Source organism: Canis lupus, chromosome 1, assembly GCF_003254725.2.
Source record: "Canis lupus dingo isolate Sandy chromosome 1, ASM325472v2, whole genome shotgun sequence".
NCBI classification, from domain to species: Eukaryota; Metazoa; Chordata; class Mammalia; order Carnivora; family Canidae; genus Canis; species Canis lupus.
The window spans coordinates 60,844,026-60,862,373 of NC_064243.1; the positions used below are offsets into that span (position 1 = coordinate 60,844,026).

At 35.7% G+C, this 18,348-nt stretch overlaps 1 protein-coding gene across 5 annotated transcripts in view; it reads right to left on the minus strand.

Annotated features, from left to right (window-relative positions):
* Nucleotides 1–18,348, minus strand: part of TBC1D32 (TBC1 domain family member 32) — a 209,004-nt gene that overhangs the window by 150,469 nt on the left and 40,187 nt on the right. For all 5 annotated transcript variants that reach the window (XR_003126426.3, XM_025422883.3, XM_049115029.1 and 2 more), the window contains 5 exons: nucleotides 17,024–17,114; nucleotides 13,629–13,769; nucleotides 11,155–11,247; nucleotides 8,837–8,979; nucleotides 4,844–4,971 (listed from right to left, as the gene is read on the minus strand). Coding sequence is in view for 4 of the 5 variants with exons in the window: in XM_025422883.3 (XP_025278668.1) it covers nucleotides 4,844–4,971; nucleotides 8,837–8,979; nucleotides 11,155–11,247; nucleotides 13,629–13,769; nucleotides 17,024–17,114 (596 nt within the window). In the remaining variant the exon portion in view is untranslated. The remainder of the gene's footprint in view (nucleotides 1–4,843; nucleotides 4,972–8,836; nucleotides 8,980–11,154; nucleotides 11,248–13,628; nucleotides 13,770–17,023; nucleotides 17,115–18,348) is intronic.

Here is an 18,348-nt window from a genome sequence, read left to right on the forward strand (position 1 = left end):
TTGGAAGAAAGACAGTCTCTTCAATAAATGGTGCTGGGAAAATTGGACATCCACATGCAGAAGAATGAAACTAGACCACTCTCCTTCACCATACACAAAGATAAACTCAAAATGGATGAAAGATCTAAATGTGAGACAAGAGTCCATCAAAATACTAGAGAAGAACACAGGCAACACCCTTTTTGAACTCGACCACAGTAACTTCGTGCAAGATACATCCACGAAGGCAAAAGAAACAAAAGCAAAAATGAACTATTGGGACTTCATCAAGATAAGAAGCTTTTGCACAGCAAAGGATACAGTCAACAAAACTAAAAGACAACCTACAGAATGGGAGAAGATATTTGCAAATGACGTATCAGATAAAGGGCTAGTTTCCAAGATCTATAAGGAACTTATTAAACTCAACACCAAAGAAACAAACAATCCAATCATGAAATGGGCAAAAGACATGAACAGAAATCTCACAGAGGAAGACTTAGACATGGCCAACACGCACATGAGAAAATGCTCTGCATCCCTTGCCATCAGGGAAATACAAATCAAAACCACAATGAGATACCACCTCACACCAGTGAGAATGGGGAAAATTAACAAGGCAGGAAACAACAAATGTTGGAGAGGATGCGGAGAAAAGGGAACCCTCTTACACTGTTGGTAGGAATGTGAACTGGTGCAGCCACTCTGGAAAACTGTGTGGAGGTTCCTCAAAGAGTTAAAAATAGACCTGCCCAAGACCCAGCAATTGCACTGTTGGGGATTTACCCCAAAGATACAGATGCAATGAAACGCCGGGACCTGCACCCCGATGTTTACAGCAGCAATGGCCACAATAGCCAAACTGTGGAAGGAGCCTCGGTGTCCATCGAAAGATGAGTGGATAAAGAAGATGTGGTTTATGTATACAATGGAATATTACTCAGCTATTAGAAATGACAAATACCCACCATTTGCTTCAACGTGGATGGAACTGGAGGGTATTAGGCTGAGTAAAGTCAGTCAGTCGGAGAAGGACAAACATTATATGTTCTCATTCATTTGGGGAATATAAATAATAGTGAAAGGGAATATAAGGGAAGGGAGAAGAAATGTGTGGGAAATATCAGAAAGGGAGACATAACGTAAAGACTGCTAACTCTGGGAAACGAACTAGGGGTGGTAGAAGGGGAGGAGGGCGGGGGGTGGGAGTGATTGGGTGACGGGCACTGGGGGTTATTCTGTATGTTGGTAAATTGAACACCAATAAAAAAAAAAAAAACTTCAGTGGCATTTTTCCACAGAACTAGGACAAACAGCAATTATAAAGGTTATTACCATGATAAAAGCTATGTACCAGACCAAAGTAGCACCAGTCTTTTTTTTTTTTTTTTTTTAAGATTTTATTTATTTGAGAGAGTACACACAAGCAGGGTAAGAGGGACAAGCAGACTCCCTAATGAGCACCGAGTCTGATAAAGGGCTCGATCGCAGGACCCTAAGATCATGACTGGAGCTGAAGTCAGATACTTAACAGCTGAGTCACCCAGCACCCACAACACCAGGTCTTCAGTAAACTCAAAAAGCTTTAAAAAATATTTTTGTTTCTTAAAGATTTTATTTATTCATGAGAGACACAAAGAGAGGGGCAGAGACATAGGTAGAGGGAGCAGCAGATTCCCTGCAGGGAGTCTGATGCAGAACTCGATCCCAGGACCCTGGGATCACAACTTGAGCCAAAGGCAGATGCTCAACCACTGAGCCACTCAGGTATCCCAAAAAGATTTTTTTAATAAAATTAAAATCAATGGAATTTGCTCAATATTTGAATATACAGAAAGATTTAATAGGAAAGACCATGTGGAGGATTTAACAATGAAGTAGAATTTAAGTATATTTAAAAATATGCTGAAGAAAATTATTAGCTCTCGAGAAAATAAGAAGCTGTAGGGAAAAAAGAGTAATCACATAGCTGGGCTGTGAAGATTGTAGGTAGATACAGTATGACTCTAATGAAGGATACTGTTCAACTATATTGCATTGATGGGCAGCAGGGGGCTGGGAGGGGGATCCAGGTGTGTTTATGTGGGTGGTTGAGAGGGATAGGAGAGAGAAATCAAGGGATTATGCCTTAAATTAAAATCAAGTGTTAGAAGAATATGATCTAATGATCATCTAAAGCAGCCAAAAGTAATTGCCTTGGAGAACAAGAAGGAACTACTACTTTTGCTATTAACCTTGCATGTTTACTGTGTGCACAGATTTTCAGGTTGATTGAAAAAATAAAACAAATGGACAAATGATATGGAAAGAAACTCTGCTATCATAAAATGAACACAGCCAATAACTGTATCTCCATAAGAGCAATAAGATGCTCAAATTCAACTAGAGTCAGGTCAGTATGGATCAAAACAAGATCTTTCACCTATTAGGTTACCAAAACATTCCATCATCTGATACTGGTTAGAACAGCTTTCACAAAAAGCTTTTAAATATTTCAGTCAAGGGATCCCTGGGTGGCACAGCGGTTTAGCGCCTGCCTTTGGCCCAGGGCGCGATCCTGGAGACCCGGGATCGAATCCCACATCGGGCTCCCGGTGCATGGGGCCTGCTTCTCCCTCTGCCCCTCTCTCTCTCTCTCTCTCTCTCTCTGTGACTATCATAAATATAAAAAATAAAAAAAAAAAAAAATTTCAGTCAAATAAAACCTACGGCCCAGTTTGGTCAAACTAGCCATATTTCAAGCTCTTAAGAGCCACAAGTAGCTAGTGGTAACCTGACCATGCAGATCTAGAACATTTCATCATCCCATAAAGCTCTACTGTATGGAACTGTTCTGGAGAAGGGAATCCTGAGAGGCTAGGCCTGGAGGTGGAAGCCAGATATGACTAAGAACAGCCATGTAGTATCCAATCAGACAGGTGGCCAGAGTTACTGAAGTCAGCAGTCTGGACCAGAAGGGCCCCTCCCTCACTGAGCCATAGGATCTAGCACCTAGGCTTTTATTCCCCAGGCAGGAAAACCCAGTCCACCTGACAAGTTTGAAAAAAGTACCAAACCAAGGCCAAACATTCTTAAAAATTAAAAATGACTGCCAAGATAAATTTAAGAACAGCTTCTTTGAGCAAAACAAAGATTAAAATGGAAAAGCTAAGGGATGGTCACTCCTCTAAATGCAACATCTCATTCACAGATGCACCAGAAAGAGAAAGCAGAAGAAGAAATATGATCAAATACACAACAGAAGCAAAAACCCCTGTGCCAAAGGATGCAAGTCTTCAGCATAAAATTGCCTAACTAATGCCTTAAAAGTTCCTAGAATAAGTTACACCCTCATGAAACATCAGGTTCTAGAAACTTTTAGAGGCAAAAAAGAAACTTAGACATAGGACTTGGCAATACTAGATGTGGGAAGACAATGTAACCATATTTTCAGTCTCAACTGAGTAAAACTACATTGAGCCATAAGACCCTTATATTAAAAAGAATATATATCATACAAAATGTACTCTCAGACCCTTAAGTACATAGGTCAAAGAAGATTTTAGAGAAGTTTAAAAATAATTTGAAGTGAAAACAAAAATACAACTTATCAAAATCTGTAGGACGCAGCAAAAGCAGTAATTAGAAGAAAATTTATAGCATTGAATGTATATGATCAGAAAATAGGTCTAAAAATCAATAATCAAGGCTCCCACATAGGAAATTAGGAAAAGAACTAAAACCAAATGAAATAAAAAATAAAAACAGAATCAATTAAGTAAAAAACAAAAATAAAATCAACAGAGGAAAAAAAGTTGGTCTTTTAAAAACATCAATAAAATTGATAAGCTTCTAGGCAGGTTAAAGAAAAAAAATTACTAGTATCAGAATTCAAAGAGAGAGAATCATTACTAATCCCATGGACAATTAAAAGGAATAAAGGAATATTATGAACAATCTATATCCACTAAATCAAGATCAGACAATGATATTACAAAATATACAGACTGGTATCTCTCATGAGCATAGACATAAAAATCCTCAACAAAGAATAGCAAATCAAATCTAAGAATGTATAAAAAGAATTATATGCCATGACAAAATGGGATTTACTTTAGCTATGCCATGCGGAGTTCAATATTCAAAGATTAATATAACCTACCACAATCAACAGGATTTTTAAAAAACACTTATTGCAGCATTATTTATGGAGGCAAAATCCTAGATACAACCTGATATCCATTAATAGGAGAAAAGTTTGAAAATATTATGGCAAAGCCATATCAAAGTACTACTGAGCTATTAAAAAGTGTTTAATTCTGCACTCATCTAGGAAGTTGCTTATGATCACACATAAGAAAATTGAATATTGTATATGCTATTTCTATAAAGAGGAAACAAAAATTCTGTGATTATGAATATATGTTTGATACATCATTATGATGCAGAGAAAGTCTACAAGTATAACCAAAATGTTATCGTTGGTAACAGCCAGGAAATAGAACTTAGCCAGGTAAAGATGGAAGATAGACAAGTTAGCTTTTCCTTTGTGCACCTTTGTGTGGTTAAACTCAAATCAATCCTGGATGGCTTTAGAAGTCTAAAAGAGTCCAAGAAGCAAAAACATCCTATCTAGAGTGAACCCTCCTATTTTTACTTTGAAGTTGCTCACATCAAGGCCTACTCTGCCTGCATAGTCCATAATCCTGGTTACTACTTCAACCTGAATCACCTAAGACATTGTTAGAGGCTGATCAGGAACCTAACTATCTAGAATAGCTATCCTGATTTTCATTATTAACATGCTGAATGATATTTTAGAATCTTTGAATCAGATCGAGAAAATATGCTAAAAATTCCACAAGTTTAAAGCATGGACACATACCTTTTTTCTTCAGAAGAGTTCATATTTTCTCCATAAAGTAGCAAGGTAAGTCCTTCTTCTACAGAGGCAATCCTTGCCAAAATATCAGCTATGTGAATTAAAGCTGCTTCAGAGCAATTTGGAGCAGCCTGTACATTAAAAAGATAACAAATCATATAATTTTATGACATGCTAACATTTCACAGACTAAAATTTTAGGGTCGTAGTGTAATCTAATAAAGCTATATTACCACAACAACAAAAAAAGTTAATGATTGTTTGGCTGCAAAGTACATCTGAATGATATGTGTCATTATGTTATATTCACTTACCAGCACAGTTGATGAGGCAGATGCATACAGATTTTTTACTCAAACCAGTTATTGTTTATTAAGACAGCAGAGAGAACTGCTGTTCCCATTACAGTTTTATATATAGTTCTGTTTGACAAATGCAGTAGCTCCTCTATTTCCAGTTTGCCCTTTACTTTCCATTCACTGGTTCCTGAGTATCCACCCCAATTTTATCATACATGGTTTCTAACACACTGCCATCATTTCTAAGGAACACTATCCCTTCCTGCAATTGGTTGGGTCATGAGTTATAGGTCTGAGTAAGGACAACCAATTCATGAGATAGCCAATAGCAAATGATGTCATCTAATGGGGGCTGAACCAATCATATTTCTTCACTTTTAATTTTAAGTGGAAATACTATAAAATAGCCTTGCCAGTATTTAGCAAATTAGTACAAGCAAATACTAAAAAACTAGAGTGATATTAATACTGGTGCCCATCTAGAAGCCTAAGTCTACTAGAGTTTCTGTTCTTTCTGAGGCCTACTTACCTGTCTATACCTGCACAGCTGCCAATACACATATGCTCTATAAGAAATCTAAGTATCTATACTTTGCAACCAATACGTCCTAAGAAATTCAGTGAGTTAACTAATGAGTCAGGCATACTTACCTGAATATTTCCTTATTATATGAGGCTTTATTATACAGTGTATTACTTTCACATTGAATACCTTCCTTAAAACAACTTCTCTGCCTGGAATACTTTCCTTCTCTCCTATATTCACTTTTTTAAACCTTTTTATTCCTCATCCAGTATTTTAATAGTCTGCCTTTCCTATTAGAATAGGTTCCTTTAGAGCAAAGTCTTTTTTTTTTTTAAGATTTTATTTATTTATTCATAGAGACACAGCTAGAGAGAGAGAGGCAGAGACACAGGCAGAGGTAGAAGCAGGCATCATGCAGAGAGCCCGATGTGGGACTCGATCCCGGGTCTCCAGGATCACACCCCGGGCTGCAGGTGGCGCTAAACCGCTGCGCCACCGGGGCTGCCCCAAAGTATAAGTCTTAAGCTCTTCTATATTTCAAACGTAGCAAAGAGCCAATGATACAGTAGTGACTCAATGGGTGATACTCAATGCTTTAAGATTAAATACAGAATGCCTATCATGTGCTAGAGGGCTGTTTCTTTCACTCAAGAATAATTCCAGCATAATTAGAGAAGTAGATAACATGGGAATATAGTGAAATAAACATAACTTTTCCAGGGAGGACTAGGACAAATTTTCGAAGAAAAAAATAAAACTGGCCTGAAGAAAGGAATTTTTCACTTAGACCAAGACTTTCCAGGGTGGGAAAAGTATGCAAACATAGGGAAATCTTATAACCTTGTTCAAAGAATACAAAGAATCTGTTATAAATGAAATACATGGGGTAAAATAGGAAAAATACATAGAATATAACAGAAAAGTTGATAAATTTCAGACTTTTTAACTACACATTTTTATCTAGCAGGCAACAAGCAAGAAAGTACTGTGACAGCCTTGGTGACGAGACAGCAGACAGGCCAGAAAAGTGAAAGACTAAAAAAATAAAATTATTTCAATATTCCAAGCAAGGAATTATTAGAGCTTAAATAAAATCGGTAGCAAATGGGATTAAAAGACATACATGGATCTAAGAGAGGCACGGGAGAACAAGTCTATAGGACTTAACAAGTCTATAGGGCTTAATTATAAATGGAATAAAGAAAATGAGGAAGAAGCCTAGATGAACAGCATTCCTACTCATCACACAGGGAAATGTGATGAAGAAGCAGAGCAGGAGCAAAAAAAAAAAAAAAAAAAAAAAAAGAAAAGAAAAGATTTGAAAAGTGACAAATCAAAAAGTACTGTTTTAAAAACTGAGTTTGATTTGTTCGTGGAATAACTCAAAAAGGTGTTTAGCAAGCATCTAATGACAAATCTGGAGCTAAAGAGATCTAAATTTAGAAGTTAAAAAAAAAAAAAGTTAACTACACATCTAATTTTCAGAACTGGAGGAAGTCACCTAGCAAATGCATACTGAGAGAAGAGTGAACCAAGTTGTGACTCACTGAAGACAGCAGGAAAGGGGAGCCCTCATAGGTGAGAGAAAAAGAATGCTTAGAAAGGGAAGGTACAGGGATCCCTGGGTGGCTCAGCGGTTTAGTGCCTGCCTTTGGCCCAGGGTGCGATCCTGGAGTCCCAGGATCGAGTCCTGCGTCAGGCTCCTGGCGTGGAGCCTGCTTCTCCCTCCTCCTCTCTCTCTCTCTCTCTCTCTCTATCATGAATATATAAATAAATAAATCTTTAAAAAAAAAAAAAGAAAGGGAAGGTACAAAATATATAGGAATTCAGGAAAGCCAGGTAAACAATTTTAGAAGTTGTCTATGGTGTTAATCAGTCGATAATAGTCTCTAAAGTGGTTACTAGTTACAGGTGTAGCAAGTTACAAGCAACAGCAATCAAAGCAGCATCAAGGATGTAATGGAAGTAAGATGATAACGCAATGTTTTGAAACATGACAGAATAGAGGGAGCCAGGACTATAGAGGGAGCCAGGACAACTATGGCAGTCATGCATAATTAAAAGCTTATCATTAAAAAGATCAGGTATTAGGTGGTAACTAAAGATGTGTACTGGATGATCAAGAGCTTCTTTTATCCCAACTATGAGACAGATTCAGGTATATTTATAGATAAAGGAAAGAAGCCACAAGAAGATAAAAAGTTAAATATATATGAAAGCAAAAATAAACAACTCTGAAACAAAGTCCAAGAGCACATTTCTCAAACATGGTAAATGGTTCATATTTCATATTACTATTGACATCATGGCATTCTACTATATTAAACTGTATTAGGAATTCTGTTGGTTCTTCTCTATTATCTTCCTAAGGCTAACCATGAAATCAAAATTATCTCCCCTTAATTTCCTAGAATTCCATACTTTGTACCACATTCAGATAAATGCTGTTTTCTGAACGAGCGATAAATAATGACCATATGATAGCGTGAACAGCTGCCCAGCCCATTAAGTGGAGATGAAAACAGTAAAAATACAAAACACACACACATGGAAAGGCAAAACCTTTAGCCTATTAAGATTTAAGTCATTCCCCAAAGCTTAAGTCGTAGAAATGAACAGACAGCAGTGCAAGTAGTGTTATCAACTCTGCCACCTATTAAATATCTGCCCTTGAGAAATCCACTTCTTTCAGCCTCATTTGTAAGGATTAAATTATATAATATAAAGAAATAGGCCATACAAACTGTAAAGAGACATAAACATCCCAGTTCTGAACATACATATAAGTTTTTTTCTAAAAAACTAGTTCTTCATACAAAACAGAGTTGACTTCAGAAAAATAATGTAAAGGCTATAAAATTACTATTAAAACAAATAAGAAAATTCACAGGATTTATTAAATGTGCAAGACAAATATCTTAATAACTTCTCTCAATCCTCAAAATCATAGGAAAAAAATTGTATGTATTGTCCCCCTACATTGTCAATAACAAATCAATTGACTACATAAACTATGATCTAACAGTAAATAAAAATCTATGTCGGCATAAAATACATTCATACATGGAAAGATAGTATAATAACTATTTCAAATACATCAAATTTAGAAACAAAGTCCCCCTGAGTATTCCCTAATACCCAATTAAGAAACTCTCTTTAGTAAATACCAACCTTGGTTTCTTTCATTAAATTATGAATAGGCTGAAGAAGTGCCTCAATCACAGTATTATTATATAGGCATTCGACTGCACACTCTTTTTGATCACAGAGTATCTGAAGAACTTCAGTCACCATACTTGCAGGAGAGTAATTATCTGATAAATAAGTACTTTTAGAAATTAAAATTTTAAACATTAAGAACTCAATATATCCTCAATATATCTTATTTATGAGTTAGCCATTGTTGTTCTAAAAAAGCTCAATATTAAGGTTAAATAGGTAAAAAAAAAAAAAAAATCATACAACACATTGCCCAAAAGATGAGGTATTGTTAAATAATAACCTGAAATTTAGGGGAAATCAATTAAGCTTAAAATATACTCAAGTCAATTTTTTAAAAAAGTAAATGACAAATCTGAATGCTGAGAAACAACAGATCATTCACTGTTTGACATTAAGTCACTGCTTAACAGTGAAGATACAATTTGAAGCAAATTTATAACTTTTCTCCTCCCAGAAACACTTACTCGTATTTACTTTTCCCTTTTCTTAAAATATGTATTTGGGGCACCCAGGTGTCTCAGTTGGGCATCTGACTCTTGATTTCAGCTCAGGTCACAACCTTGGGGTCATGAGATGGAGCCCCACATTGGGCTCCACACTCAACAGTGAGTCTGCATGCGTTTCTCTCTTCTTCTCCTTGTGCCCCGCCCCCAGCAATTGCATATACACGCAGGCACACACACTCTATAACAAATAAATAAATCTTTAAAAAATATATATGTATTCAAGTGTTCGGCCTGGTAGAAAATGAAAGTAAAATAAATGATGGCCAAAAAGGCAGAAAAGATGAAAGCTCCTTTAAGACTAATATACCATTTTTTGTATTACCATAAAACTGGTGAAATGAATGAGCATTGTAAAGACTTTCTTTTAAAATATATATAGGAAAACACAAATATAAATAAATGTAACACAGGGAATAGTCACTAAAATCAGTGTGATATTTTTGGTTTCATAAATTGATATATTTTCAGGTTATTTGACCTAATACACTCACAAAATAATGTTTTACAAGAAAGTAAGGAATCAAAAAGTTAGCAGCTTATGGTTGTAAGATATAATATTAAGATTAAACCAAAATTCTTAATTTAGCTTACATTATTCTATACTCCAAGAACACACTAAGACTTTAAGTCAATACTTGACAAAAAGAAAATGGAGAAAAAAGTGATCTCTTCAACCAGTTCCAGACCCTCTTTGAAATGAGAGATACTACCAATGAGCATATGTCCATTCATTCATTCACCCATTTTTTATCTACTTTTGAGCACCTACTATGTGCCAGACACTGTGCTAGTACTATAATAGAAGTAACTAAGACAAAGAAAATTAAAAAACACTCCACTAGATGGTAAACCAAGACACTGACACACAATTATAAGAGGGAACATTTTTTACAAAGGAAGCATAGTATGTTATCGGAGCATATAGCAAGAGGACCTAAACTATATATTTATACATGGAAATGCTATAAAGGCAGAAAGAAGTTTAAGAGCCATTGTTAAGACTAATAAGCTGTTATAATTACATAAATAAAACATGCCGATTGACAGATGGATATATCACTACTATTTATGGCCCAAACTACTTTTTTTCTTTAATTCACTTGAATTCTTCTCAGAATTTTGCCAGCATTTCTAAGATAACTTCCAGTTTTAGAACACTATGAATCTATAGAATATGGGAGTGTTTGTTATTAAAATGTTTTACTTTGTAAACTTTCATTAATATTCAGAGGGAAAAGTATAAGTTATCTTTTAAATGTTAATATTTTAAACTTTTTTATAAGCTAGCCAACTGCTAAAGACTAAAAGTCATTATACTGAAAAACATGAAGCTTTTGTTTTTGCCTTATTCTTTAATGAGAGAGGATCTGAAATTTTGGATGTGAGCTAAAATAAGCAGGCTGATCAAAACATCAGGCAAGTATAAAGCATAAAACTGCAAGAAAGAACACATTACTACCTATCAATCAAATTTCCCTTAATAGCATTTCTTAAGAACATCTTGATCTTAAGAACATTAAAATGCTCAGCAAAATTGATTCTACATAAAAGCTAGTAAATTGGGAACATCTTAAAACATCAATGAACAAAATTAAATTTCATGGTTTACTTCTAGGTCCAATGTAATTTGTTATGAATAATATTGCATCTTAGGAATCCTCTTTACCAAACTAGGTCAGTCACTCAAAACATCTAGACAATGGAATATTAAGTATTTTTAGATGTTTTCTATTACACTATTTAAAATAGAAGCAAAATTACCTAAATGTGCAGCTGATGTCATCTTTGGACAACTTGGTGAGTAATAGATAAGTTGGGTAAACAGAACCAGCAGATCTGTAAGGGATACTAAATCTTCGAAAAGGAAAAAAGAAGATTATTTTCTAGTATATTCTTACAACTTAGAAAAATTTAACTGAGCTTCCCATTCTCCCGATTTTTTAGACACTGTGGTAAAATTAGGGAGAAGGGGGCTGGAACCCCAGACAGAGGACCCCATGAAAACAAATTAGACATGGGAAGTTAAAAGGTGGCAAGGACAGTAACGTCAGCAGATGCTACACACAGGTGTAACTTTACCACTTATGGTGGACCCATCAGTTGATATAAACCTATGACAGGAAGATCTAAGAATCTCATCAGGGCTGTGAGCTTATTAGAAACGATAAAATTCAGGCTTATATGCTGTTCCAGCCAATTTATCTAAACGGAAATGTACAAGAGGTGTCAAATTTCTTCTAAGAAATATTTTAGGCAAAATTATTTGTTTCTGTTACAAATACTTAACTCTGATGTTGTCACAAAGTTACAAAAGTAACTTTAGTAACAGTTACTAAAGTAACTATAGGCAATTTACAAATGAACAAGTATGGCAGTCTTTCAATAAGACTTTACATACACCAAAATTTTAATCTTATTCCACATGTCACAAAATAGCTTTGTAATTTTTTCCAGCAATTAACTCACAAGCCACACAAACGTACCAGATTTGGCCCATTGGTTGTAATTTACAAACCCCTGCTGCAGAATCTTTACATCAAGATTCTGGTGAAAACACGTGAAACTTAGAGGTAAGTGTTGACTTATGTTAATACCGCAGAATATGGCTCCCAAAACTGAGTTTCGAGATGACCCATGACATTCGATAGGCCAAAAAGTTGATGTTAAAAGACAACATAAAGAAAGAAAAAAAAAAAAAAAAAAAAAAAAGACAACATAAAGTGCTAAATTACAAATGACAGACATAGAAACTTCAATTCAATACCTGCAATAACATCACAAATATTTATTAATCTATTTCTGTAAAGGTCAACAATATCCTATAAAATGGCAGCTCTTTTCTTGAAAGTCTACTCTAAATGCTCATTATACCTCGAATTACACAATCACAGGATATACAAGTACATAAAACAGTTTTTGTTACGGAAGTCACAGCATAATGAGGAGAAAGACTTAAGTAAAACAACTGGGAAACAGCACAAGTGTTCAAAATGAAGACACTCCATAACATGATTGGCAAACTATAGCAATTATGGCCTAATTATGGAAGGACTGCAAGATAAAAGTATTTTGTTTTACATTTTTAAAGGTGTGTAAAGAGTGTCAAGGGTCCCCCAAACCATACCCAGACACAACGACTGGTGAAATCCAGAACAAACCAGGTACAAGTGTCCAAGGGTCCTTTCCCGGGGAGTCACACAAAATACACTTAATTCTTCTAGCAACAAACTGTGACAACACGTGTGAAATGCTGGCTACCAAGAGGCTCCTTAGAGACTCAGTGCCCAAGATTCTTACTGGGGGCTGATGACATAAGCACTTTCTGCCTACCATATATCAAGATTTCAGGCTCCCAGAAGGAAAACAAGTATTCAATGTAAACTATGCTGTGTGTACAACTTTGGTAGGCCTAGTGAACCACTCTTATCAGTTCTAGGAGGAGTGAGAAATCCAAGTTTCCAGATGCCAGCTAAATGCAACCTTGCAAGCAGGCCTTCCTAAGGATAACAGTCTCATGCCTGCTGTGATAACTCTTTTGCACACACGAGCACATGAATACACAGATACAAAGGATATGCAACAGAGACAGTGTGTGGCCCACAAAACCAAAAACACTTACTATGGAAAAAGTTTGCTGATCCCTAGACTATATTTCTAGTATAAATTTAAAGTTTTAAGGGAGGCAAAAAAAAATAATACTATATGCTGAAATTTGATGGGGGAAACTCTAAAAAATAGGACTTAGGGTAACAGTAATATATCAAATGGTACAAGGCTTGGCAGTTTATAAAACAGTATTCTGACACTTTATCTCTGATCACCATAAAAACTGTATGAGCTCAGTATCAGTGATATTATTCCATTTTTGTAGATTAAAAAACAACAACAGTTAGGTGATTTGCCTAAAAGGTCACAGCCAGTTTATAAGGGAACTATAATTTAAATAAGGTCTTCTAGTTCTGAATCCAGATCCAGATTGTTTAGTATGTCTAGGATTTTGAGATATGGAAAAATAAGGAAAGCATTAAAGGCTGGATAAATAGAAAACATACAGGAAAAAAGCACATACTGATAAAAGCAAATATAATACTTCAATGTGTACAAGCCATCAGTAGACTAAAAGGTATGTCAACTAGTATCTTAGAAGAGATCATGCAAAACCTCTGAAGTTTAGTAATTCATAGCACACAAATCTTACCAAACTGAACATACTCATTTCTCCTAATTGCACTTACCTTTTCTACTCTTCAATTTTATGGGAAATAGCCGTCTGCCCTGTGTATAAATCAATAATCTTCCTAAAAGGCACAGTGAGTGAATGAAATAAATATATTGTAATTCTTGTCCTGAATAGAAGAAGGTTTTCTGTTTATTCCCTTAAAAGAGAAGCAAACAAATACATTTATTTTAATGTTACTATATTTTAGATAGTACCTATCTTCATTTCCTTCTGAATATTAAACAACATTGCAGTCTGTAATGAAGACTCTGTTGGTGTTGGGGGAAAAAAAAAGAAGTTAATTATCTTTCCTAAGATCCTGTAACACCTAAATCTCTGGGGAAAAGCATTCATCACAAAATTTAAGCTCAGGGAAAAGCATTCATCACAAAACTAAGTATTCGTTCTAAAACAATGTAAGATTGTCAGAGGTATTTGTTATTAATAGGAACTTCAAAAATAAGGGAGGAAGTCAATAGAAAATATTACTGTTTAATTCTACCCATTAAAAGTCAATACTATAAAAGACTATTATTTATAACCATGTTAGCAAATGAAATTAGAATCTGTAAAATATATACACACCTAATATATACCATTCATCCATACATTCAAGATCTACTGAGAACCTGTTTTATATAAGACCATGAACTATTTGTTGGTGTCAAAAACCAGTAAGAAGCATGAAACTGGGCTTCCAATTCAGAGTATGGCAATTAGTCTGGTATGACTAGAACTTGAGGAAGACAAGTGGCAAAGACAAGAGGGTAGAGGATACCAGGGGCAGATCACAGAGGACTAAGCTGCAGAAGGAATATGGATTTTATTGTAGAGGTGACTGAAATGATATTAAAGGGTTGTAAGGACTAAAGTAATCAAATATGCATATGAAAAACTAACCTTGATGGTAGCATGGAAGAAGGTAAAGGCCTGAAATAAGACTAAAAAGATCACAAGCAGGGGAGCCCAGGTGGCTCAGGGGTTTAGCGCCACCTTCAGCCCAGGGTATGATCCTGGAGACCCCGGATCGACTGCATGGAGCCTGCTTCTCCCTCTGCCTGTGTCTCTGCCTCTCTCTCCTCTCTGTGTTTCTCATGAATAAATAAATAAAATCTTTACAAAAAAAAAAAATCACGAGCAAAAGCACAGCAACAAGAATGGAGAAGAACAAAGAGATATTCAAGTGCCCATGGAGCACACTCAGTCAAATAGTCTAAGTATGATATGGGTCTATGGATCGGGAATACTGAAAAGTGGCAGACTTAAGAATTTCAGTCACCATACACATATATATATAATTTTAAACCATGAAAGTAAATGGATTCCCCCAAGAGACAACAGGTAGACTAAGGTAAGAAAAAAAAGGTCACAACCGTTGTGAGTACATACATACATAGAAAAGAGCTTTTCCAACAAAAGGAGGATTCCTCATTCGAATGAGAGAATCCAAAAAAAGAATGGTACAATGAAGATGAGAGGAAAGATCAACAGAGACAAAGACTGTAATATTAGGACAAGAAAGAGGCGAAGTTGATAATGGGAAGATCATGGAGCACTAGAAAATGCCTCATTTCTGTTGTTGAATAGTGAATAAATAGTAAAGAAATGGGGCCTGGGTGTATTTAGGATGCTTAGAAGAGTTTTCTCTGCAGGAAAGCAAAGAGGTAAAATACATGTGTACTGGTTCAGGTCTTTCTTTGAAAGATACACAAGGAGGTTGAGAGGATGCAGGAGAAGTACCAACAGAAAGGGAGACACAATAGCAAGTGAAGCCATGTCCTAGTTCTAAAATGGAAACAAAACCCAAAGAATGCCAGAGGTGAACAAAATCAAGAACAAAAATCAATCTGGAAGAGAATACCTCTTTAGTGCAGCCCAGAGAAAAGGGATATTGATCAATGCATAAAAACAAGCATCTGCGTGCTCAGAAGCAGGACATTTGGGGAATTCATATCTGTAAAGTTCCACTTTTCTTAGTACAGTAGGATGAAAGTTCTCCTCTTGAGAGAAAAGTGGGCCAGGGCAAAGCAAGGCCCTTGGTAAGACAGGTGAAAGCTTGCAACAGCTGTTGTGGACACTGAAGAAAGACTATCTAAGAGGATGTAACACAGCTGCTATTTTTAGAAAAGTAGTTATGAGCACTAATTGCCTTACACATGCTCCCTACTCAATTTCCCGAAGACCAGAGAGGATGAGAGACTGAATTGATCTAAAGAAAAGACACTGCAGGGATCCCTGGGTGGCACAGTGGTTTGGCGCCTGCCTTTGGCCCAGGGCGCGATCCTGGAGATTCAGGATCGAATCCCACATCGGGCTCCCGGTGCATGGAGCCTGCTTCTCCCTCTGCCTGTGTCTCTGCCTCTCTCTCTCACTGTGTGCCTATCATAAGTAAATAAAAAAAAATAAAATAAAAAAATAAAAAAGACACTGCAGACAGGAAACTCTGAAATGAAAAAGAAAGAACAAGGATTTTTGAAAGAAATGGCAAAAAAGAAAAAAAGAAAAAAAGCATGAAGCACTCCAGGTCTTCACTAGACAGGGAAGAGAGCAAAGCCATGGTGCCCTAGTAGAAAGATAGGGAGGGAAAAAAAGCACTAGATATGACATTTTAATATCAAGAAGTTTTAAAAATCCATAATTTACAAAGTATATACAAACTTATCCTTATGTAAATTTAGCCTTTTCATCTTAAATAAATTCTGGCTTCTGTACATCCCCCTCTACTACAAAACACTAGTTTTGAAACCCACTAATTATTGGTCTTTGACTATTTTTCTTGCTTGAGTTAAAGAATTTACCTAAGGATAAAAAAATAAGATCTTCATATTCTCAGAGAACTTACTATTTGCTTAAAGTGACATAAGAGAATGATAAAAGATTAACAAAGTGTATAGACATTGGTATGCAGAAGAATCTTGACTATAAGAGAAGATTTACTGTAATTATTCCTTAGATTCAATAGAGTGACTAAGGCTAGATTATGAAACATCTAGGGTATTTTAGCTCAGACAGGATAAGCAGATAGGAATCACAGGGTAGGGCATCCAGAAATAAAACAGTATTTTACAGAAATATTCCTCCTCCTAAAATGTATAAAGGACAATTTAATGACTAAATACACTAGAGGAAAGAATGAGCAATATATTATTGTAAAATAACAGACTAGGACATATACTCTAGCATAAATTGAAGAGCTACATATGTAGGGATCCATATGCTAATACATTAATTTCAAATGTACAGTTGTTATTAAAGTCATCATTGTGCTGTGTCTTTTAAATTTGTGAAAATATTTTAAGTTAGCAGAAGTGATCTAATTTACCATGCTGCTGACCGTTAAAAAATAAGTTACTAAGCTATTAGTAAAAGGTATCATATTTAAAAGTATGCAACAAAGAAAACAATACTTACCACAATGCTTTGAATGACTCAAAATCTCATTGACTTTCATGGCTTCACACAAGTCAAAGTACTGAAAACACTGCTGAACTGCTGTAGTTATCTAATAAAATAATAACTTATTAATTCTAAAAATTTACAGCCCCCAAGTTCAAGCAGTCAAAAAAAAAAATTACTCAAAGTTCTAAAATTATGCTGGAAAAATATTTTTAAAATATTTAAAATAATACCTTTCTAGACCACTGAAGCTCAGCTTCCTCAGTCTCATTTTAACTATGGCATCATTCTGGGAAACACCAAAAATACTTGTGGACCAACAATATTGCTATAATGTCCAGGTCAATGGATAAAAATAAATACATACTTCATACTTTATAGTGAAAGAAGCAAAAATTCCGTGACCACAACTTTAGGAACTCCCTTGCCAATATCCTCAGTTCCTTTTCCTTTGCCTTAGAGTCTTTTCTTCTTATCTAGCCAGCAAAATATAAACTAGATCAAGCCTTCATTTCCATCTCAGATACCAGAATGCTGAAAACTGATAAAAATCTCATAAATCTCATAATGCAAAGAACAGTGACAATAGAAAATGATCTCCAACTGCTACTGTACCCAGTCATTCCCCTATGAGTCTCCATTCTATCTCCTTCTCCCATTCTTCCAAGCAGACTTCAAATCTTCTCCCCTTACCTCTGCACTTACTTCCTGTATACGTCCTCTCATTCTAATTCTCAAAATAGAAGCCATCAGTGACAGAAGGATTGATAATTGTTAAGACTGGCAATAGAGAGGTTGTTGGTGACCCTGAAAATATCACTTTCAGGGGAGTCTGGGAATAAAATCAAACTGAAATGAAAAGAAATAGGAACTGAGAAAGTAGAGGCAGCTGGTATAACTTTCATTTTCAGGAAGGCTGGCTGTGGGGGAAAAAAATGGCAACAGCTGGTATAGGAATCTTAGAGACAACACTGAATTCTTTCTCAGGTTGGAAGGAGATGATCATGTTTAGATGTTATTGGAAAAAGATGAAGATTGTGTGGAGAAAAAACAGTTCATAGTTTATTTGAATGGCCTCAGTGTCATACCGAAAAAAGTTACTATGGCAGGCACATCATAACAAAGGCCTGCTTACAAGGTTGGACACTGACTACCAACTGGGAGCTTATTTCAAGGGGAAATTCCAAGAACTGATACGAAGGGCTCAGTGTACCTAAGTAATGTATACAAACAAGGTGGTTTATACTGAACGCCTGCTTTCCTTCTGGGAGTCTGAAATTCTGGTATGTGCTACGCAGAAGATACCTACATGATCAATCCCCAATTAAAAAAGGAGAAGG